Source organism: Cupressus sempervirens, chromosome 10 (assembly GCF_028749045.1).
Source record: "Cupressus sempervirens isolate cs-2001-9-10 chromosome 10, ASM2874904v1, whole genome shotgun sequence".
NCBI classification, from domain to species: Eukaryota; Viridiplantae; Streptophyta; class Pinopsida; order Cupressales; family Cupressaceae; genus Cupressus; species Cupressus sempervirens.
The window spans coordinates 571,258,209-571,283,088 of record NC_143127.1 but is presented as its reverse complement, the minus strand read 5'-3'; the positions used below and the strand labels follow the sequence as shown (position 1 = coordinate 571,283,088).

At 35.7% G+C, this 24,880-nt stretch overlaps 1 protein-coding gene across 1 annotated transcript in view; it reads left to right on the top strand.

Annotated features, from left to right (window-relative positions):
* The first annotated feature begins 11,207 nt into the window (after window positions 1–11,207).
* The window catches only part of LOC149535165 (uncharacterized), a 79,464-nt gene continuing 65,791 nt past the window's right edge, over window positions 11,208–24,880 (top strand). Inside the window, exons 1-6 of the mRNA XM_089803759.1 lie at window positions 11,208–11,582; window positions 11,679–11,845; window positions 12,425–12,489; window positions 16,081–16,121; window positions 16,326–16,414; window positions 16,517–16,630. Coding sequence (XP_089659885.1) covers window positions 11,438–11,582; window positions 11,679–11,845; window positions 12,425–12,489; window positions 16,081–16,121; window positions 16,326–16,414; window positions 16,517–16,630 — 621 coding nt within the window. The 5' untranslated portion in view covers window positions 11,208–11,437. The remainder of the gene's footprint in view (window positions 11,583–11,678; window positions 11,846–12,424; window positions 12,490–16,080; window positions 16,122–16,325; window positions 16,415–16,516; window positions 16,631–24,880) is intronic.

The window sequence follows — 24,880 nt, the reverse complement described above, 5'->3', positions numbered from 1 at the left end:
AAGTGCCTTTATCTACCTCACTAGGCAATAGAGTCAGGCGACAAAAGAAAAAAAAAACAAAAACTATGACTCAAAAATAAAAACTATGTACAAGGAGTACTTATCTGATAATTACTAAAAGTAATGTTTTAGATGTTTTCCACTATATGATAGTGGCATTGGTGTTCCATCATGATATGCAAGCCAAAAACTATTTTCTCCCACAATCTAATGAATTTTAAAAGGTCCTCACCAAAGAGAATCAAACTTTCCATGCATTCCTTTTGGTTCTTGCCTCTTTTCCCAGAGGAAAACAAGGTCACCAATGTGAAATTCTTGATACTTGGCCTTTTTGTCAAAAAGAACTTTGACTTGTTGTTGAGAGCAACAAGCACATCAACCACTTATTTTTTTCATTCCTCCAACTATTGAAGAAACATAATCCTCTTATCTAGTGTGTCAGAATAAGTTTCATCCTCGATGGCTCCTACCAACTTGAGAGCTGGAAGCTCTAATGCTATCGGAATCTCACCATTGATCTTGTATAGAATTTGAAAAGATGATATTCCAATTTCTCACTTCAGAGTAATCTGATCTGCCCATAAAGCATCAAATAAAGCTTTGTGCCAAGTTCTTTGATTCGAATTAACCAACTTGTTAATAATAATCACTAGATTCGTGTTGCTTGATTATGCTTGACCATTACCTTATGGATAGTAATTAGATGAATGTGCCAAAGTAATCTCATGACTAAAATAGAATTCAATGACTTCCTTGGAGGAGAAAGCAACTGCATTATCTACAACAATCGTATTATTTCAGAACACAAAAATGAGAAATGATGTTCTACTTTAGAAAGTCACAAATTATTTTAGATGTTGAACCTTTCACCATAATTGCTTTGACCCACTTGGTGAAGTAATCTATTGCTACTAAAATATGAGTATGACCCTTGCTTGAAAATGGATTAATAGTACCAATAAAATCAATTCCCCATTGTTGAAATGGCTCATCAATCACAACTAGTTTAATGGAAAAGCAACAAGTTTCTGCTTACCAATAAATTGCTGACACAATTCACATTTCTTCACCCACGAATAAGAATCTTGAAAAAGCATGGGCCAATAATTTTGTGCTCTCAAAATCTTATGTGCAGTGACCGGTGCTAAGAAGTGTCCATCACATACTTTATTATGAAAAGAATCCAAAATTCATATTTGTTTACTTTTATTGACATGTCTAAGGAATGTTCCATCCATCACTCACTTGTAAAGACCATTTTCCCAAAGAACAAAACTTGGAGCTTTTAATTTGAGAGTCCTTCATTCTTTTTATGTCAAATGTGGAGGATATTCACCATAACTCAAATAGTACACCATATCAAAGAACCAATCATATGTAGTGCTAACAAACAAGCCTATAGGAAGAGAAGAATTCTCATCTTCTACTTGCAAAAGTTTAATTTCAACCATAAGCTGAAAAAGTCCTTGACCACAAACTAACTCGGTAGGTCATATCTCCATATCATACTTTTGAATCTTGGCTATCCAATTTCCTCTTTTAGTACCAAAATCTTGCTAAGTCAGAATAGTCTCGATAGTCATATCTGGAACTAGAGCAATGATAAGAGACTTCAAAATATAGAACCTAAAATGCTTTACTACTTTGACAACAACATAAGAATGTTTCTCCATTTGATTATATTTTAATTCACGAGCCTTCAGAGGACAACACATGAGTGAAATAGGTGATTTTATACCTTCATCATTTCTTTGCATTAGAATAGTTGGAAGACCAGTGATTGGATATGTAAACATCCTTAGAAATTCTAGCTAAAATTTTGTTTTTGAAAGTTTTCCTTGTATAGGTTAATTATATTGAGGTTAATTATCCTCTCCAAAATTACATATTTTGGAGGTAGTTATTAACCATGAAGAGGTAGTTATTAACCTCTGTGTTTATATAAGGGCTCTTTTTGGCTTTGTAAAAGGGGGAGAACTTTTTCAACTTTAGAATAAGGGGACACTATGCTGAAATTTTGATTAGGAGACAAATTTTGGAAAGTATGTACACTTTTGTCTCTAAAATTGGAAATCTCAATTATGTTCTTAGTGCAAGAAAATGAAACGAGATACGCTTTTGGTTTCTTGTTCTAAAATGAAGAGCGTTGCAGTATAAACTGCTGATTCTTTTGTAGTGAGCATTTTCACAGTATTGTGTGAATGTTTACAAATCATGAATCAACATGGTAATAATGGTCATTTTCAAGTGTAGTTATGTTTTGAAGCATAACTATACATAATTAAGCTTTTTATATAATCATGACATACCAATACAGGAGCATGTGCTATAGCATACTTGATTTCAAAAAATGTTTTTCTTCCTTCTTGGTTCCAATGGAAAGCATTCTTTCCTTTCATTATTTCAATAGTATGACAAGTCTATTCGGTAAAATTTGGTACAAACCTTCTTAGAAAATGCACATTTCCAAAGAAAGGATGAATTTTTGTTTTACCTAATGGTAAAGATAAACTTTGTATTGCTTGTATCCTCTCTAGATCAATCTTAATAGCTTCCTTTGATACAATGTGTTCTAGAAATTTTCTCTCCATCATACCAAAGACTGAATTTTTGGTATTCAAAGACATGCCATGTTGTCTGCATCTTTCTAGAACCTGTCAAAGATGAAAGAAATAATCTTGACTTTTTTTTGGAATAAACAGTCAAATTATCCAAGTATACAACAATACTATCATTGATTAGACCATCAAAATTGAGATCTATTTCTTGTTGAAAATTACTCCAGCATTGATAAGACCAAAAGGAATCCGCCTATATGAAAAAATTACTAATGGGGTAGTAAATGTTGTCTTATACTGATCATCTTCACAAACCTCAATTTGATTATAACCTGAAAAGCCAACTGACATAAATAACATTTTAGAAGTAGTAAGAACTTGTAAAACTTGGTCCATGACTGACAGTGGATAATTATCCTTGAGAGATGCCTAATTGAGATTATGAAAATCCACATATGTGAATCTCTCCATTTTTCTTTCTAACTAGAACTATATTAGCTACCCAAGAAGAATGATGAATAGGAAAAATAATACTTGCTTCAAGCATCTTTTGAATTTTAGCCAGAATGGTACTTGAAATCTTAGGATTGTATTGCCTTTGCTTTTACCAAAAAGGAACTACACCAAACATAAGAGGAATATCATGTTGTACTTCTTTTGGATGAAAAGACTTGAGATCTTCATAAGAATAAGATAAAATATCTTTGTATTCATGAAGCAAGGCAATAAAATTTTCCTTCTCTTCCTTCATGCACCAATTACCAATGTTAACTAGCTTTGGGTCTTCTTCAGTTCGAATGTTGTATTTCTCATACTATTCCATAGACCTTGTCCTTGTCTTTTGTTTCTCCTTAACATACCTATCATGCTTATCAAAATGGTTTTCCAAGGAAACCAAACCCTTTGGAATCTTATTTCCTTTAAGCTGAATAACTTCATGGCTAGTTTCACAAAAATTACTTCATTTGAGACATGTTCACTTCCTTCAAAGTACATCTCATTAAATCCCTCCTTTGTTTCAAGAAAATTAATGATCTGAGTATCATTGTTGAACACTTGCCAATGTTCACAATTATCTAGAATACTTGGTCAATAAACATATTGTCTTTAAAATCTTGGTTTGGAAGTAACAGAGTGGTTGAAACAACTAATGAATAAACCCTATCATTTAGTTGCCAAGGAATTACTAAAATATTGAAAGCATTGAACAATTTGATGTAATCCCAAGCTAAATCACAGTAATGTCTAAGTCGATCATTTCTTGCTTGATATTGACCCTTGATTTGACATATTACCAACTCAACATCTCCTTTTACATGCAAATTTTGAATTCCTCTAGCTTGCACCATGTTCAACCCCAATATCAAGGCTTCATATTTAGTCATGTTATTGGTGTTAAGAAATTGCAACTTGTAAGAAAGAGGGAAAAATTCACCATCGGGTTAAATAAACACAACTCCAACACCAAATCACATAGAAGTACAACTACCATCAATTCCATAATCCAAATAACATTATAACTACTCAAACTTGCTCCAAAATCATTCAGAATGATTTTCCCTTCAAGAGAATTAGTGGAATCACTTTCAAAAATAAATTCTTCCTCTTTTAAACAATCCATAGGATCATCTTCAAGAATAACTCCTTCCTTAGGTGTAACATCTTCTTCTATGATTTCAATAACATCAGCAAATCTTTTAGTGTCTAATAGTAACAAGGAAATTTCATAATCATTCCAATCTTTGGAAAATTTAGATACTTCATCAACATGTAGATAATAATTACCCATTCTGGTTGACTCAAAAAGGATCTAAGCATGTGGATCATTGGACTTGACTATTACATACTTTGTTTCTCTTTCAAGGTAAAAATTTTGCATAACACCTTTAACTGGTATTCTGGCTTTAGTCATATCCATATTGAGTTCTCTTCATATGTCTTTGCAAAAATTGTGACCAAGTAACATACCATAGGAAGCTGGTACATCAGCAACTAAGACAATCATCTTGATCTTTTTGTCTAGGAAAGACACAAAGGAAAATTGAGCATCTTTGATTTGTTCTTTCAGGGCGACTTGTTTGTTTTCCATAGAATAACAACTACCAAAAGACTTAGTTAAAGTCAACCCTAAAGCATTTGCAACCTTAGCTGACATAACACTATCAGAGGCACCATAATCTATGACACAGTTGCTTAATTTAGAACTATTGATAAAAAGAGAAAGGTATAAAGGTTTAATATTTTCTTGAACTGAGGATGGAATGGTTACTAAGTTATTGACATATTTTTAACTTCAGGGGCAACCAAATGAGTTTGGGCTGGGTAAGATTCTTTGACAAATTATTAAGTCTATCTAGTTGATCTAGATAGGCTTGTAGATATTCTACCTCAAACATCTGAATTTTAGTCTTCTTAGCATGATCAATGATATCAAAAGCTTGGAAATAATTCACTAAAGAAGAATTAAAAATTTCAACCTGAGTTTTAACACTAGTATTAGGCATATTGGACTTTGAAATACTAGATGTTGGAGCAATTTGATTAGCACTTACTTGATTTTTAGCTAGATCATTAGGTAGGATAGGTAATTATGTTCCTCTCTTTGTAGTGTTCATAGGTATTTGAGGAATATCCAACTTAATTTCAGCCTCTTCCTGTTGTTGAGCCAACTTGGGTTGTGAACATGTCATAATTACATAAGCTCATGCAAAATCAATTTCATGATCTACATCATTATATTGTACATATCCAATAGTATAGTTGCTAGCTGCTTGAGAATCATCATGATATAAAGAAACAATATCCTCAGAAGGATATTCATCCCTATTATCATTCATTGAATCGACTTCAAAGTAACCAGTAGTTGTGTTACTTGGTGGTGCTTTGAGTGCAAGCCTCTTTGGAGGAGGAGGAAGCTTATTCTAGTTTTTAGATGCATAATTATTCATAGCATTAGGATAGGGTCGCATAGGAATATCCTTGTATGGTGCCACAAATGAACCTTGAGATATTTTCTTCTTGAGAGCAAGAAGTTCATTTGCTAGTTTTTGAACCAGTGAATCAGATGTACTCGATGAAGAAGATTCTAAGAAGGAATTGTTCTTAAATTGGTTAACATCTTTACAAATTTTTCTTGCAAGTATTAGATCATCTTCAATCTTAGTTGCCATAGATTGTGCAAGAGCCAATGTTGTAGGAGCAACACTTCTAAACAAAAAGTTGACTTCGGGAAGCTGAGTGTTGATGAAGAAACACTTCAAATTCATGGTAGTGGGTTGAGAAGTAGTAGGAATTTGATTAGCTAATTTATTGAACTTAGCAATAAACTCTCGCATTCTGTCATTTGCTTCCTTCTTCATTTGTGTGAACTATGCTAGGAGAGAATGCTTATCTTTTGTAGGCTTGAACCTTTCAAGAAACTCAGTATGCAAAGATGTCCAATCTATGATGGGATTAGGTTCCACATTATAGAACTGATTAGTTGCTATACCTTGTAAGGTTTCAATAAAAAACCTTACATATATATCTTCATGTTCAACACCAAAAACTCCTACAACAATGTAGAAGGCTTTAATGTGTTCATCTAGGTGTTTCTTACTGTCCCTATAGAATTTGGGAAAATTCTTACGAGAACCTTGAGGTAATGCATGCAATGGTGTTGCAAGATTTAATGGACCAAAAGCTGCTCCCCATGAACCAACAACCATATTGATGACTGGAGGATGAGTAGTATGAGTAGCAAGATGTAATTGTGCAGTGGACACAAGGGATTTGAGGAAAAATTGGGAATCTTCACTAGGTATAACAATATTCCTTGTAGAAGGAGGAAAGCATGTAAGATGGGAGAGAGAAGGAATTTTGGTAAGAAAATCAAAACGAGCCTGTTGCGCCCAAAATGATCTAGTAGAACTTGATGAAATATCACCCTTCTTTCTCCTAGAATACACATGCTCAAAACTTGCTAGTGTGATAACCCATAATGCCAATTAGAAAAAGGAACTAAACTTCAAATGAAAGCAAGAGGCTTCTGAATGCATTCATATCTCCAACAGAGTCACCGAAAAACTATTGGGTAGATATTTTTCAATTGACAGTTTTGGGTACAATCCAGTCACAAAATAGGATGACCAGCCACACCATATGAGATAGCATCTCTCCTACCTTAAAGGGAAGGCTACCCCTTTTCACCATTCCTTGGATCAACTCAAGGTAAGAAAGAAGTCGAGATATTTTGTAAAAGGGTTCTACCAATATTATTTCCTCTTAACTTTCAGGAAAGAATCTAGTTACCCATGGAGCGAGTATTGAGCAGGGTGAAATCTCTAACTACACTTCTAAAGACAAAAACAATGATATCGATAAACCACCACTAACTCAAAGTATACAGATTTGGCTCTCAGTCTAGTCGTATTTCTATATGAATAAGCTTTACTAATAGGGCACATAGACTTCTAAAAGTAAAGATATCTTAATTATTTTTTGAATCAAGAAAGAGATATGAGCTATAGACAAAGCTTCTAACTATATATCTCTGCAATTGCTCCTACTCAAAGCTCCAACTCCAATTGCTTCTTAACTATTTTTAGACTCAATTATCAAGAACACAAGATTACATGAATCAAAGATAGCATATGCAAATCACAGAAAAAGCTTCCAATTCACATAAGTAACAATTTCATTTAATCAAAGTCCAGTTTTAATTGCTCCTTTGTATTAACTTTTCTATCAAAGTAATGCTACACAAACAAAGTTTTGCTGGCACAATTTCTCTAGAGATCTCTTGCATAAATAAAAGATGATTTTTACAATGAGGGTACACTCCTTTATATAGGCAAAGGAGTTGAGAAAAAGATGGAGGAAAAAGTGGGAGCAAGTCAACCAACTTTGACCATGTCTAACTAGAAGAGAAATTATTGGGTTGTATGCAACTTACATTACATGTAATTACATATTTTCATTCAATGCATCCTTTTTGATCTACAAATAGAAAAAAAAAAATAACAATCCTAAAGATTGTTCTTTAGTGCCTTAAATTTGATGATAACATCACACACTGTAGGAAGATCAGAAATCTCCATTGTCTTTGATATTACTTCTATCCTTACTGCATTTTCATATGCTGATTGTACAACCTTGGAATTCGTCGCCAGAGAAAATTAAAAGTGTTTTTCCAAAGAATTATGTGAAGAAAACTTGTTCATTGTGTGAAAGCCAAAATCTTTAGAATCTATATCAATATTGACCCTGATTGTATATTCTAAAGTCATTCTTTCAATTGCAATCAGATTACTGTGTTCATCAAGAGCCTAGCATCCCATTTGCTCTATGTCACATGCGATCCCCATTTCTATTGCTTAACAATCTCCTAGGGTTGATTGTAACTTTCTTACTAGTTTTCTCAATGTTTCTTCTTTGTAGCCCATAAAGCCTTGATATCGGAAGGATGTTTCACATGACGAAAGAATGGCACATGAAACCATGACATATAAATCAAATTTAACAATCTCATCCTAGTCATTGAGAATCTCTTTCAAATCATCTTCTTCTTGATTCAAAGAGGAAATCAAGCCTTGCCCCATTTCAATCATATCTTTGATACGTCTAAGGATTTTAACTATATCTGTAATGACTTGGACTCCTTCAGAAATGACTTCTCCTATCCAAGACTTGGCAACTTCAATTAACTTTCTTTCCTTAGATGTCTAAGACATAACAACAACATTTTGAGAAGATTGTTGGTGGATGACTTCATTTAAACAAGTAACCTCCTGTTTGAGCCGATTCTTCTTTTCCCACAATTCATGATTGATTTTTGACACATTAGGTAATGCATCTTGAGCATCTTGCAAGCAACTCAAATGTGACTGCTTCCTAATTTCTACCTTGGTGAACTTGTAATTAGAATGGGTAAGCTCTTCAACAAGCTTGTCAACTAATGGCTCAATAACCTCTACAAACTTGGTTTTCTTCGAATCAACTAATATCCTTGAAACAATCTTATCTTTTAAAGATTTGGATGTAGTTTTCTTTATAGGAAGGTTATCTGGAGGTACAACCACTTTCCTTCTTTTCATTGTGATCCTTTTTAACCATGTAGGCAAGCTGGAACTTTCATCTATTGAAATGGGTATAGTGGAGACCATTGGCATTGATTCTGATTGTATGTCCATTATAACTGAGCAAGACTAAGTTTGTACAATTGAATTCATAGGTGCATGGTGAGAGGATTCTATCATGAATAACTCAAAACCTATCCTAGATGTATCAAGTTGAGAAACTTGACTCTTTGTGAGAGTTGAAAAATCTTCAAACACACTTCCCAAATGTTGATATTGTTCATTTGTTAAAATGAGAGGAGCTGCTGAAGATATAGGAAGAGCCAATGTGTTGACTTCTGAAGTCGGAATAAAAGATGTGAAAATAATGGAAAATGAATCCACATCATCATCTATCTCATCCAGAAAAGGTGCTTCATGTATGGATAGTACATGAGTCTATGCAGGTCTTGGGGGATATATGATCATAACTTCCCCTTCTTCCTCCTCATCTTCTTCCTCTGATTGTTCATCTGACTCCTCCTTTGATTCCTAAACTAGTTCAAGGATCTTAGACAATTTAGATCCCATTCCACCCTTCAACTTGAATATAAGAGACTTCTTCACATCAAAAGAAGAAGCTCCATCTTTACTTGTAATTTCCAACTATGACTTCCTTCCAGGAGGACCAAAACTTCCACAATCCAAACTCAATTTCAGATTAACCCTCTTTAGGCCTTTACTTTTCAGCCACTTGTTGGTGTTTGCTAAAATGGATTGAAATCTATCAAGGATGGATGTACCTTCCTTCTGTTGCCATTGAATGGGAAAAGGGCACCTTTTATCAAAACGTGCCTAATGATATTCGGGATCAAGAACATTGCCATCATCTTCAATTTGGAAAGCTGACAGGATCTCAAGCATGTTAAAATCAATGATTTGTTGCAAAGTTAATCTATAGTAATCCATCTTCATTATATCTAGTACTATTTGCATGTCAATCCAAACATCCTCAATACAATGAACATGTGTAAAAACCCTCTTGATTAAGAATTCATATCTCTAAAATCAAAGTCAAATCAGACTTTAAATTTCTTCAAAGTGATTAGCTACAATTCCGCTTCCATATTTTTTGCTTTATGTACAAAATTGATCAAATAATTATCAATTGCCAAGGGTTTGGCAGAAGAAATACCAAAACAAGTCCTATGCAAAGCATGCTGATCAGATTGAACTTCCATGAGTTGTCTAGCCTATTCTGTCAAAATGATCCTATTAGTACCATACCTAGGTAAGGTATATGGCTCACCTTTAAAGTAGCCAACCCTCAAGTAAGTAAAGGTTGGAAATTGGATAAAGATACAACCATACTGATTTACCTTTTCCTAAGCTTCATCAGATACCCTTTCGATGACACCGAAAATGCCCAAAGAAAACATCTTGAACTCTTTTGTAATGAAACTTACAATTAGTCAGAGTGATATGATCATAGTAATCCCAAACTAGAATTTGAAGACGATCTCCTTTGGTTGAGAGTCTAGAGAAAGACCTGATGGCAGCAGTAATGTAAACAAGGTAGGAATTCATGTAACAAGGTAATAGTTGCATAAAAAAGGTCCACTTTTTGGGCACGAACTGGTCATATCTTTTGTCTGACAATGCTGATTAAGCCCCAAGTTAGACCAAATCGAAGGGGAAACCAAAAGCAATGACTTGAGTAAAACCAAAGGACTAAAAACCAAACAACACTCTCAAAAATGAAAGAAAGGACGATGAAGGCCTAAAAAATCAATCACAAGCTCAAGAAATAAAAAAAGAATAAGACTTGATGAAAGCCTTTAGTAAAATAATTTGCTACGTGAATTGGACTTGATTGATCGATCAACTTTAACCAATTGAATAACAAATTCAACTTAGAGAAATGCCAAACTAGTTTGAAAAAGTTCCATACTGTTACCTACATTTTGTGGGGACAAATTGTAGGACAACAAATAAAAGATTTAGGATAAAGTGGTCAAACCATAGGTTATAATTGAATAAATATATTTTTCGAGGATTTGATCAAAGATAAGCAATGTATAAATTATGAACAATTGTTAGAAAGAGGGCTCATAGTCTAGATGACCATTTTTTAGTGATTACACTGTGTAAGATTGAGCTTGCATTAAGATTATGACACGTCTTTGTATAATATTGTAACATGTCTTTGTTATGATTCAACGACCCAAACTTAAATAGCTCGTAGAAGTACGTCACATGTGATAGACTTCTAAACTAAGTTACCTTATTTGAATCGATAATATGCAAGAATGCGAACAATGAAGAAAAAATAAATAAAATATTTAAGTTTTTTGAAGAAAATAATTTAATTGAAAATAAATCAAGTGTATCAAGAAGATCAACCCAATGTGCGAAGAGAAAAATCAAAGAAAAAATAAATACATTTTTTAATAACCTATATGTTAGAATGAGCTTGCACCATCTTAAAAATTGGATTATATTATATTTACCTAGAGATATGAAAATTGGAACGACAAGATATAGGAATTCGGAATTAAGAAATCACTCGTTTCCAGATGTAATTAATAATATCTTTGAGAATGTCTAGTCTGATAAACATCAATTACAATCTTCATTCATTCAGTACCCATTTTCTTCTTACTGGCGCTCACGATGCTTCCATGCGTCGGCAATTGGAGATCGACGACAATGGCATGTTTGGACTTTCATACTTGATACAACCACGGTCCGCGACCGAGTGTCCCGTTGTCACATGTTACTTGACCTGCAAGCCAACCGACTTCAAAGAAGGCAATTCAAAGTAGATGAGAAACAGAGCCATCAATGTTAAGGGTTAAGAAATTGTGGTCAGCCAGATATCTCACAATTTTAATTTGGTTGTCTTCAACACTCCTGCTTTTAATTTTCCTTAAAATGGCATCCACAAATACTTCCAAGGACGCCGTTAACACGATCCCAAATGTTCCGGGTAAATAAAGTTTGAGCATTTTCTTTGAAACTTGTTGAATTGAACTTGAAACTGCTAAGAATTTATCATGACAGTGTCTCATACGCTGTTTCGTAGAGCCTTTGTCGGATTATAATAAGCAAAGGACCGAATTGTATGAGAAAATGTCAAGGGATATCTATGAGCGCGGTGCGGCTTTTCTTGCTGGTGGAGAAACCTCTCAGTCCCTTTCACTTTCAGAACTTTTTACACTAAAGAATGGCACTGTTACTCCTGTTCTCAAGGTTAGTTTATTTGATCTTTATATATCGATATCACTGGTGGTTGCATTGAAGATTGATTTTAAAGAAAATTGTAAAAAGCTGCTCCTATGGTTGTCATTAGCTTATGCGCATGTAAACCCAGATCTATTAGCGCTCACAGTCGCTGCCTTTGTGTAATATTCAGCCAATCGTGTATGTGAAATCGTTGCTCATATATTTCATACTCGAGCAATCGTAAATACAAGAGCATTGTTTGGTTTTGAACTTTTAAGTAAGTTTCTATGCGGAGTCTGAATCACTAAACAAAAATGCCTCTGAGTAGAAGTTTAAGTTTCTATGCGGACTCTGAATCACTGAAAAAAAATGTCTCTGAGTAGGAGCTAGTAAACAAATCAAGTCAATGTGAGCTTAGGTACATGACTGTTCTTTTCTTGTTGGCATAGGTATTATGATGTAGTTTATGCGTATATATGTTATGCTTCCACTGGAATCTTACTTGTGGCTATATTTTGCAAAATACTTCTAGACTTACTTCGAAAACTCGAGTTAGAAAGAAATTTAACTTAATATTAGCCCTTTCGTTGGTGACTTCTATTACAGGTAGCAGATCCTCCGGTCAGGGCGAATGTGCTTTATCTCAATCCCATATTTTCAGGGCCAATATCGTGAGTGCACCTTACTTATTCTGGTTATGGTAAATATTGCATGTTAAAGTGTATTTGCTTATAGTAACGACTACTTAATGCACAAATAACAGATTCACAATACTCCAGCAACAATTATACTTTTGAATAGTTTTTCATAATTTTTCGCTGAAGACATACGTTAAAAGGGAAGTCTGTCAGTCTAGTACGACTTAATGGGTACTCCCAGCTTACAAGCTCTACACGGACTGATATGTACTGCCCCCGTGGGTTTGCATCCCCAACACGATAGTTTCACGCTTAAGGCTTTTTTCTTTAATGCATACAGCCGCTGTGGCAAAGCCACTGACTTAAATGAGAGTTGAATGTTTGCTACTTTTCCGAAAAGTCAATTCTCTTCTTCACTCTGCTCTGTTGTATAGAGCCATTTCCCAGTTATCCTCAATTACATTAAGTCAGTCCACAAATGCTGGCAACTAAGTGAAAATTAATTTCCTCAAATTTTGGCAGGTAACTGAACAACACACCGTCTAAACTGTCAATGTACATTCATAGGGAGTTACTCCTAAATTGATGACAGTTAACTGGGCTGTCCAGCCCTCAATTACTGGTGTAAATTCAGCCACCGAAGAATTAACCGCTACCACCATATTCATAAAATGCAACATATATACTCTCAAAGTAACCACCAATTTATCTAATTGCTAATTTTACACTGTCAGTCTGTTTACTAATATGTGCATATTGAAAAAGGGGATATGACATTCCTAACATTAAAGGACAGTGTCAAGGTTGGATCAACCTCAAGAGTTTTACTAAACCTCAATTTTTATTAAGAGCACTAAGTCTAGTGGACCAAATCTGTCAATACATTTCAAATTTTTGCCATGGCATTGCCTAATGACAAGAAACTAGAGTATGGTTGACATCAATGCCAACATAGACAACGTCTGTAGTGGTATCTCTTGCCAACAATCTCCCACTTGAAAAATGACTATCCAAAAAAAAATGCCAAACTCAAAAAGATAACAAAATTGGTAACTCTCCCTGAACTTGGTAACTCATTTACACCCAAAACTACCCCCTTTCTGACATCAATGGCAAAGGCAGGGATCTCATATAAAATTTTTACTACCAAAATCTTTGAACTCCACATATTTACAATTGTATACCAAACACACTTACATGAACTTAAAATATCAGAAAAGTTGCTCCTAGAAGCTGCCAAATTAACATCCCAAGTCTTTCTTAGACTCTCTGCTACCTGAATCTGTCCACAAATTGCATATGCTGATTTCTCAGCTTCAATCAGATTTGGTGGAGTCAGGGTGATCATATAATTTCTCTGCATCCTCCAAACCTCTCTGCATCTTCTAGTCTGTATGCTTTCGGAAACATGATACACATAGGAATTATTCTAATGATATAGAAAATGCAAAGTTCACGAGGTTGGTACTATTTTATTGATCATCATGATCTAGATCATCGTGATTTTTTATTTAATTTAGTCTGGTGGCTCTAGAAACTAGACCATTTTTAGAGTCAAAGAATGAATGCCACTCTCTAAATATTGTGGATGTTTGGAAAAAAAAAGTACTTTGGGCATTATAAGATATTATGTTTCTTTATCTTGTTTTCATTTTGTATTTCTCCAACTATGGATCATTTTGTACTTTAAGTTTATATAGCTTCTAAGATTTTCCAAATTCTGAAATTTAGCAAACCTTTCATCTACTTGATGCTATTTAACTTTTCCAACTCTGACACTGTTAATTATCATTGGCATGGTTGAGATTCTACTGCAATAAAGATGCATCCAATACATGAAGATACTGATTCTATTGACATTTTTCAAGGTATAAAAATGAGGTTGAGATTTGTTGGCATTGTCACAAGCAAGTTAATGTGGAAAAATTTGTGACACCCGTGGTTGCAAGGATTTATGGGCCCACATGTCATTTGGTTTAATGTTTCCTATTTGGTCCCTTTCAACATTCCTAGAAAGTTTCAAGATTCTTGGAGAAGTTAAACTTCCATTGGAAAGGAATTTTGTTGGTGACAGTAAGTTCAAGTAATCAATGAGTCCAATGGTACTTTCCAAATGTGATTTTCGACACTCTGGAAACTCTTCACTTCATGGAGAATTTTGCTATATAATTTATACACACATACACATACACATACACATACACATACACATGCATATATATACATATACGTATACATATACATATACATATACATATATACACAGACACATGCATAGACACATACACATTGATATACATATACAGATATATATTATTTATGGCTGTTCAACAACATCCCTAAAAAATCCTATCCCCTTGTCGTCCTGTCTTGGAAACTTGGTGGCACATCGGCAAGAATGTGTTTATCATCATAAGGGTGCAAGCAATCCAATAAGCGAGGGTAAGCTAGGAATTTCAATCAACAAGAATGAAAATATTTTACTCATTATGAAGAAACAAGTAAAGATGCTAGAGAATCCAAGGGCCATGGCTCATAATAGTTCTACAACTAATGGGATCCCCAAATTGAAACAAGGAAAGGCTTTGGCGACATTTTGCATGATATCGACTTCAATAATACAAGGTTCCTTATGTATTAAGAATCTTAAAAAAAAAAAAATTGGATTTGAAGGGGATAGGTCCAGCAAATCAACCAAAATGAGTAAATTGGCCTTGTCAGGTAAAATCTTTACCATAGCCTGGTGAAAACAAATGTTCGAAGAATCATCAAGGGCTATCAAACACATCTTCTGAAAGGCTTTTGGAATAAAATTTCGAGCTTGTTTAGTGTCATGGCCATTCATATAAGTACCGACCTCATTAATTGATGCAAGAATGGGCTGTTCGCTATTATAGATGGCTAAGCCTCCAGAAAGTGGTTTGTCTACTCTAATAGAGATATTAAATGCATACTATATGTAGGACAAAAGCAGGTTAGTCATTATATCCTGTGGAATGAACTTAAATGGTCACCATGTGGACATTTTGGGGCTAGCAAGCATAACCTGATAGTTTTTAAGACCCTCCAAACTTATGATTTCAATCAAAGCCTTTATTAGTGTTCACAGTAAATTTTTGACTTGATACGCTTCTGCTTGAATTTATGTGCTGGACAGTAACATTGTTTTGATATATCAGACTTCATCGTACCTATTAAGGGGTAGTGTTTTCAAATCTTAGAACATCAGTTCTGACATTGAAACTTAATTAACTGTACCTAGTTCACCAGAGTTGTATTGAGCTTATACTCTTCCTGTTTAGCTAAATTGTATTGCTTCATTCTAGCTGTCTATTTCATTTTTAGACAGATATTTACTGTGAGTTCTAACAAATCGTTGAGGAAAGCTTACATTGTGTGTGGTGATATGTATATATAGTTATACATGAGAATATATAAATACATACCTGCAGTCATTATTTTCCAAATACATACATGCAGTCAGTATTTTCCATTGCTAAGACCAATTGCTTGGAAATTTGCTTCTACCTTTGATGATGATTAATTACTCACAGGCTTGATGTCAAATGATTTCATCCAAACTTACACTTGTAATTTTTAACATTGCTTTCTTATGCAGTGCAGGCAGATCATAAAAAGGGTGTTTCTTGCCCACTTTGGTGAAGGTAAGCTTCCCTACTTTTGTGTATGCTAATTCCTATCTTTCTGTAAAACAAGCCTTTGGCATTTGCATTTGCTTTAAACTTACAAAAAAGACAAATAGCAGTCGAAATCAGCTGTTATTTCATTTTCTTCAGAATGCTTCTTGTAGAAGTTTTTGGATGCGCCCTTTTTTGAAGGATGTTTTCTTTGATGATTCTTCTTCCCAGCAATCTGGTTTCAAAATGCAAGCTTATATCACTTCAGCATGTTCCATAGCTCTCACCATATTGAGCCTGTTTTTGCCTCTGTGGAAGAGGTAAAATTTCAAGTTATGGCTATCTGATATGAGATTACATGTCTGCTTTATAATATTAAATTTTCTTTTGTGTCTTACACAAATGTTAAGTCTTCTAACTAGGTTGATTCAGAGGCAAGGGCTGTGGAGGAAGTTGCTAAAACATTATGCCCCTTACGAATCAGATTGGAGAGAGTTGTTCTTACTTCCACAGGCGTGTTACTTGGTTGCTGGCAGGTCATTCCTTCTTCTGGCTTATGGATGACTCTCTGTCCAGAAAGAGACCATTTATGTCAAATTTTGTTGGCAGTAGAATAATTAGTATCTAATTATGATAAGCTGCAAATTTTTGTTGTTCTCTCTGTTTCTTGCAATGACCACTTTTATGCTAGAAATAATAACTTTTAGTTTAGGAAATGTCTTCCATGAATTCAAGTATAGCTGTTAAAGGAATATAGAATCAGTGATAGAGTAATCTGACATCGTTTCTCTGAATTGTGTTTGCAGAATTACCAATGGCCACAATGTATGTTCAGTATTCAATGGTTGATAGAGAACACAATAATACGTTACATAATTTCTGACTGAATTGCTGAGGATAGTAGATGCAATGAATAATAATATTTCCTTGTGATCGATATGTTCTCCACTGCATTTGAATCACTCAATATATATATGAGTGTGTGTGTGTGTGTGATTGAACAGTCATGTCACCAGTGAGACACGACTCTACGTGACATGACGTGTGTCATGACTCAACATAATTAACACAATGAGCTTGTTAATGCCCGAATCTAAACTGGGCGATATTTAAAGCAAGCCCGATAATAATAAGTTGGGCACTCATATTTGATACAAGCCCGATAATTTACTTGGGTGATCATAGTAACACAAACTTGTTATTTATTTGGGCAATAGAGTAGATGCAACTCAATGACATTACTGTCATGCAATCACAGGGCATTTGTTAAAGTTTTTAGTCAATTTGGATGTTTTCATCTTTTTTTAGTCAATTTGGATGTCTTCATCTTATATATATATATAACTATGCTCATATTTATTATAATTATATATAATAATATTGTAACTATGTTATAATATTAATTATTAATTATCAAATAGACATGTCCCTTAAAGGGATATGTCTATTCATGGTTTATACTTATTAATATGAGGGGAGTTGCCTTTGGAACATACATACCACATATTATGGTAGTGTTAGTACATTTGCAGCAATCCGGAATTTTAATTGTAATGTCCCCACTTTAGCTGTTGACCAGTTGTGCAACCGTTAGCTTTTTATTTTATTTATCCCACATTGCTTGTGAAAAGTGGTCGACCCTATGAAGTAGAAATAAAAGAGAGCTTGTGGCTATTGTTAGGCAGGTTGAATATGAGAAGAAAATGGATGTGTGAGTTGCAGATCTATTCTTGGCATTAGAGGACGTCTATCCTTTCTTGTAACATTTTAGACGTCATTCCCTTGGGGTTTGGCCTTCGGAATTCATTGCTATCAGCTTCATTAATAGGCAGCTTGGGCGCATTTCCAGCTACAGGCAGATTGGGTGTTTGCTTATATCATTCTCACTCCTTGTCCGATACTTATGCCATTGTGAAGGGATGATTTTACATGTTATAATGCTGGAGTAATTAGTGAATTGAAAAGTTTCCTATGTATTTAATTTTATTAATTGGAAAACTATAATTATTTCAACAATAGTTCAATCTTCAGTTTGCATAAATTTCTTGTTCATGTTATATGTTTTCAAATCTATGCAAAGACATTAAAATCTCTATCAGCATTTGGTTCAGTTTTGGGCATTTCTAGGGTGCCCATTACAGTGGTATTAGAGCTATAAGTCCTGCCATCCTATGGAAGTCTTATAGGGAATTTGGGACAGCTGGATAGAGGGAAAAGTGTTTGACAAAATGTCAAAACACTAAAATCAGAAATTAAAAGGGCTAAGCATTTATGTTTGAGCATGTGACAGGGACTTTATAATTTTTGCAATACCAGGGCAAGACAAAGTAGGAGTTCAGCTTTGCAGAGCAAACAATCTAGTTCATCCGTGCAGAGGGACATACAATCTAGTCATACAGACACAGAGGAGATATTCTTTGAACAACACAGTCGTATGGGTGATCGAGATGACAGGAATACAGGATTAGGTGGAGATAGGAATACCGGTCCAGATCAAGAGGAGGTAATGTTCAGATGGTTACTGGGTATGTTAGAGGAGGGTAGTGTATGCAATAGGAGCAGAATAGGCGAATGGATATGATGATGCAGCTTATGGCTAGACAGATGGGTGTCAGTATTAATCCAAGTGATGCCAACAATGGAAACGATAACAATGCAGGAAATGATGACAATAGGGGCAATGATGATAATGGAGGCCGAGGCAACAACAATGCTCTTGAGAATAACATTAATGGTAATAATGGACATGGCAACAATGGGAATGAGGTTGATAACTTTAGACATGTTGCACGCCCAACTCGAACAACGAGCTCGAGACCTCTTCTACCCACCTTTCCACCTAGAGAGCCGGTTCAACTAGTAAATGAGCCACAAATTATCGAGTTATAGGACCAGTTCAGTAGGGATTGGGAGGCTAGTGGACCGAAGTTTCAGGGGGATATTTCCCTCAGAAATTATATGGACTTGAGGAAGAGACACATGCCCAGATTAGGAGGGAGAAATCAAAACTTTGAGCTAAGAAAGAAAGTTGGAAACTTTCTTTACCTTATTACGATGCTTTAAGGAAGATGACTGCACAAGCTTGGGTGCAGAAGGTAGATACATACTTCCAGCTGAATCCTATGTTTGAGGAGGAGGCTATAAAGTATGTGGCTATTCATTTGGATGGTCCAGTGCATGAGTGGTGACACAATGGCACGGTAACCCTGAGATCACATCTTACGAGGAGTTCACTAAGGGACTCATAGAGAGATTTGATACCAAAGATCTCAAGTTACAGTTTAAGGAGTTGGCACAACTCAAGCAGTGGGAATTAGTTGAGATGTATATTAGTGAATTTCAGAGGTTAGCTATGTTGATCACAAACATTTCAGAGAGGAGGTTAGTAGTGTTTTTTATGGACGAACTCTTAGATCCCTTGAAGGGTTGGGTCAAGGTGCATGACCCAGCTACGTTACAAGAGGCCACTAAAAAGGCTCTTGACTTAGTACCTTCTTTTGTGAGTAGATTTTAGCACAGGGATTCATATATGAAGAAGCACAAGGAGAAGGACAAAAAATCTTTTCGCAAGGATGCTCAGCCAAAAAGGGATAATAAGTTGGATAATGACACCCTGATTGAGTTGAGGAAGAAGAAACCATGTATTCATTGTAGAGAGCCTTGGGACTTATCTCATAAGTGTCCTCTCAAGGCTAAGGTAAATCAAATGGAGTATTTCTCAGTAGAGGAGTCACAGTCAGAGAGGGAGGATCAACACGCTGATCTAGATGAGAATAGCACTACAAAGGAGAGCAACATTCCTGAGGATGAGAAGTCATTGGCATGATTAATGGGGGCTCAGAAGGTGCATGACCCAGCTACGTTACAAGAGGCCACTAAAAAGGCTCTTGACTTAGTACCTTCTTTTGTGAGTAGATTTTAGCACAGGGATTCATATATGAAGAAGCACAAGGAGAAGGACAAAAAATCTTTTCGCAAGGATGCTCAGCCAAAAAGGGATAATAAGTTGGATAATGACACCCTGATTGAGTTGAGGAAGAAGAAACCATGTATTCGTTGCAGAGAGCCTTGGGACTTATCTCATAAGTGTCCTCTCAAGGCTAAGGTAAATCAAATGGAGTATTTCTCAGTAGAGGAGTCACAGTCAGAGAGGGAGGATCAACACGCTGATCTAGATGAGGATAGCACTACAAAGGAGAGCAACATTCCTGAGGATGAGAAGTCATTGGCATGATTAATGGGGGCTCAGAAGGCAATCACATTAAAGGTTAGGGGTACTATCCAAGGGCAGAAAGTGATCTAACTTATTGACACTAGGGCTACACATAATTTCATAGACACACAATTGGTAGCCAAGACAGGTTTATAAACTGAGGAGCACACTGGGTTTAGAGTCATGATAGCTAATGGTGACAAATGATTATGCACTCAGAAGATATCTAATCTTCACATCAGGTTTGGAGATGACTATGAGTTGGAGGATGAGTTCTATGTAGTAGACATGAGAGACTATGATGCAGGAGCATCCTGGGTTTCCTTGTAATCCTGCACTTTTGTTCATTCTGCTAGTTGCTGCCGAGTGACCAGTTTCTAGTTGATGCCGAGTGACCAGTTTCCAGTTGATGCTGAGTGACCAATTTCTAGTTGATGCCGAGTGACTAGTTTCCAATTGGTGCCGAGTGCTAGTTTCCAGTTGATGCCGAGTGATGCCGAGTGCCAGTTTTCAGTTGATGCCAAGTGCCAGTTTCCAGTGGATGCCGAGTGATGCCGAGTGCCAATTTCCAATTGATGCCGAGTCAGCCAGTGGGTGCCGAGTTGTCTGTGTCTGGTTCCTATTTGGGCCGACTTTGCTCGCATTTAATTTTGGTATAGGTAGTTATATTTGCTGAGAGCCGACTTGTGGCTTCTCTAAGTTCTAGAATGTTCTGTAAACCGTTTTGGCAAGTATAAATAGAGTGTTGGGGCTTAGATTAAAGGTAGATTTTTGGAGAGAGTGGAAAAGGGAAGGATATGAGTCTGGAAATGCGAATTTGAAGCTGGATCGTGGATTTGGAAGCTGTATTCTATATTTGGCCGTAACCTAGAAGGCCTTATAGCTGGGCATGTATGCTGTTTACTTGATGAATTAAATAAGGATATCTTGTTCTCTCTCCTTGGTGTTGTGTTTTCCGCTGTGTTAACTCTTGCAGGGTGGTTTGGATAGCTGGGTGAGCCTTTGGCCCTAGTTATTCACCTCTTGCCTGCGTCAGTTGATATCAGAGCTTGAGGTTCGTCCTTGTGGAGATTGGATCGTGTAGAACCTTGATTTGGATTTGGTTGTAGGGTGGCAGATCTACGGATTTGACCTATAACTTGTAGAGGGTTACGATCTTGTAGGAACCTGATTTGTAAAGATGGTTCGTGGTAGAGAAAATAATGTTGATAATGCTATATTGGATCAGTTGAGACAAATTGCAGCCAGATTAGATGCTGTGGAGACAGCCCAGAGGAGAGGAGCACATTTTGATGATGTAAGTGATGATGAAGCAGCAACATCAAACCATAATCCAAAACCTGAAGAAGATCAAGATGAAGAAAGATTGTTGAGAGTATTGGTTAGAGCGAATTCAAAGCCTGCTGTAGAAGTTGTTCCTTATGATGGAAAATTGGACACTAATGTTGTGTTGGATTGGATCTCTGATATGGAGAAGTTTTTTGAGTATGAAAACACTCCTGATAATAGAAAGGTGAAGATTGTAGTCACTAGGTTGAAAGGTCATGCATCACAATGGTGGGAGCATTTGCAAAATGATAGACAAAGGAGAGGAAAGGAGAAGATCAAAACTTGGCCAAAGATGGTGACCAAGGGAAAGAACAAATTCCTTCTTGCTGATTACCAAGTTAGCTTGTTGAGAAAGATGCAAAATTTGAAACAAAAGGACATGACTGTAAAAGAATATATCGAGGAATTCTATAGACTAGACATCAGATCTGGACATGTGGATGATGATGTTGAGAAAATTGCAAGGTACATTAATGGATTGAGATCTGGAATACAAGATGAAATAAGTTTTGTGAAGCTGGAAAGTGTAGAAGAAGCATATCAATATGCCTTGAAAGCTGAGGAAATCTTGATAAAGAAGCATGAACAAAGACAGAGAGGTAGAGGTGGTAGATTTCAGAGAGGCAGAGGTAGATCTTATGGAGAAAGTGGCAGACCTGAAAGTTCTGTGCAGGATAAAGACAAATCTGAATGGAAGAATGATGACAAAGGCAAGACTGAATGGAAAAGTGGTAATTCTTACCGAGGAGGCACTAATTCTTATCGAGGAAGAGGTAATTCTTATTCTAGAGGTGGATTTCATGGTAATTGTTTTAGATGTGGCAAAGAAGGGCATAGATCCTTTGAATGTAGATCTTCTGAAGGTGGGCAGAATAATAGAAATGCTATAATTGAAGAAGACATTGAGAGTTCACCAAGTGGACCTGAGGTTGGAGAAAATTTGATGGTGAGAAGAACCTTATCTAATAAGGGAGGTGATGAGGAATCTATTTTAAGGAGAAGTCTTTTCAAGACAAGATGTAAGATGGTTGGAAAATGCTGTAAAGTGATCATTGACAGTGGAAGTTCTACAAATCTGGCATCAGAAGAGCTAGTTACAAAGTTGCAGTTGCAGAGGCTAAAACATCCCAAACCTTATCATGTTTCATGGATCAAAGATGAGCATAAGATATTGGTAAGTCAACAATGCCTTGTGAAGTTCAAAATTGGACATTACTTTGATAAAGTTTTGTGTGATATTATGCCCATGGATTGTTGTCATATTTTGTTGGGTAGACCTTGGCAATATGATAGATATGCTGTACATGATAGAAGATTGAATCAATGTACTCTTTGGGTAAATGGGAAGAAACAAACATTGTTGCCTTTGGTCGAAGGTCCAGATGAGGTTAATTGTACTACTGTAAAAATTTGCATGGTTAATGGGAAACAATTTGAAAAGGAAGTGAAGAAGAATCAAGTTTGTTTTGCTATAATTCCTAGAGGACCGAGTTGTGTCAGTGGTGACCGAGTGACAGCAGAAACCAATGGAAGCCGAGTACTAGGAGAAATTGCAGAGTTGCTGAATGAGTATAAAGGCATTATTGCTGAAGATATTCCTGATGCTTTACCTCTTATAAGAAGTATAAGTCATTGTATGGATTTGATCTCTGGAGCTAGTTTGCCAAACAAAGCACCATATAGATTGACACCTGTAGAGAATGAAGAACTTAACAGACAGGTGCATGAGTTGTTGCAGAATGGTTTGATCAAAGAAAGCTTGAGTCCATGTGCTGTATCTGCTGTATTAGCACCTAAAAAGAATGGAGAATGGAGAATGTGTATTGATTCCAGAGCCATTAACAAGATAACAGTGAAATATAGGTTTCCTATGCCGAGGATGGATGACATAATGGATTGTTTGAGTGGAGCAAAGTATTTTACCAAGATTGATTTGAAAAGTGGCTATCATTAGATCAGAATCAGAGAAGGTTATGAATGGAAGACTGCTTTCAAGAGAAAAGATGGTTTGTATGAATGGTTGGTTATGCCTTTTGGTTTGACTAATGCACCTAGTACTTTCATGAAGTTGATGAATGAAGTTCTAAAAAGATTCTTGGGTAAGTTTGTGATTGTTTATTTGGATGATATTCTGATATTCAGCAAGACTAAGGAAGAACATCTTGAGCATATTAGACAAGTATTGCAGAGGTTGAAAGAGGAAAAGTTGTTGATTAATCTGAAAAAGTGTTCTTTTATGCAAGAGGAGATTGTGTATCTAGGATTTGTGATTTCAGCTGATGGATTGAGGATGGATCCTGAGAAGGTTAAAGCAATTTTGGAATGGCCTACACCTGAGAATGTGGGCAAGGTAAGATCATTTCATGGTTTGGCTAGTTTTTACAGAAAGTTTATAAAGAATTTCAGTGCTGTTTGTAATGCTATGACTGAAACAATGAGGGGAGATAAAAAGGAATTCAAGTGGACAAATGGAGTTGATAAGAGTTTTGAGACTTTGAAACAAAAGGTTGCTAAATTACCTGTATTGGCTTTACTTGATTTTAACAAAGTATTTCAAGTTGAATGTGATGCAAGTGGTAATGCAATAGGAGCTGTATTAAGTCAAGAAGGTAAGCTTGTTGCTTTCTTTAGTGAAAAGTTGAATGATGCTAAAAGGAAATATTCTGTGTATGATCAAGAGTTTTATCCTATTGTTCAAGCATTGAAGAAGTGGAGACATTATTTGATGCCTAAGGAGTTTGTGTTGTATACTGATCATAAAGCTTTACAATACTTGGGAAGTCAACATAAATTGAATCAAAGACATGAAGTGGGTTGAATATTTGCAGAATTTTACATTTGTGATCAAGCATAAGAGTGGAGTTACTAACAAAGTTGCTGATGCATTGAGTAGAAGACGTTCTTTGTTGACTGAAATGAAGGTTGAAGTTCTTGGTTTTGATGAGATGAAAGAGTTATATGATGCTGATCCTGATTTTTCTGAGGCATAGAGAGTGCAGAGCACCAAATCTGACAGATCACATAAGCAAGTATGATGACTATTTCATTCAAGAAGTAATGTTGTTCAAAGGTATTCAGTTGTGTATTCCTAGAAGTCCTATGAGGTTGAATTTGATTAAGGAAAACCATAGTGGTGGATTAGTTGGACATTTTGGAATTGATAAGACATTGAGTTTGCTGAAAGAGAAATATTATTGGCCACAAATGTATAAGAATGTTCAGAAATTTGTAAAGAGTTGTGGAG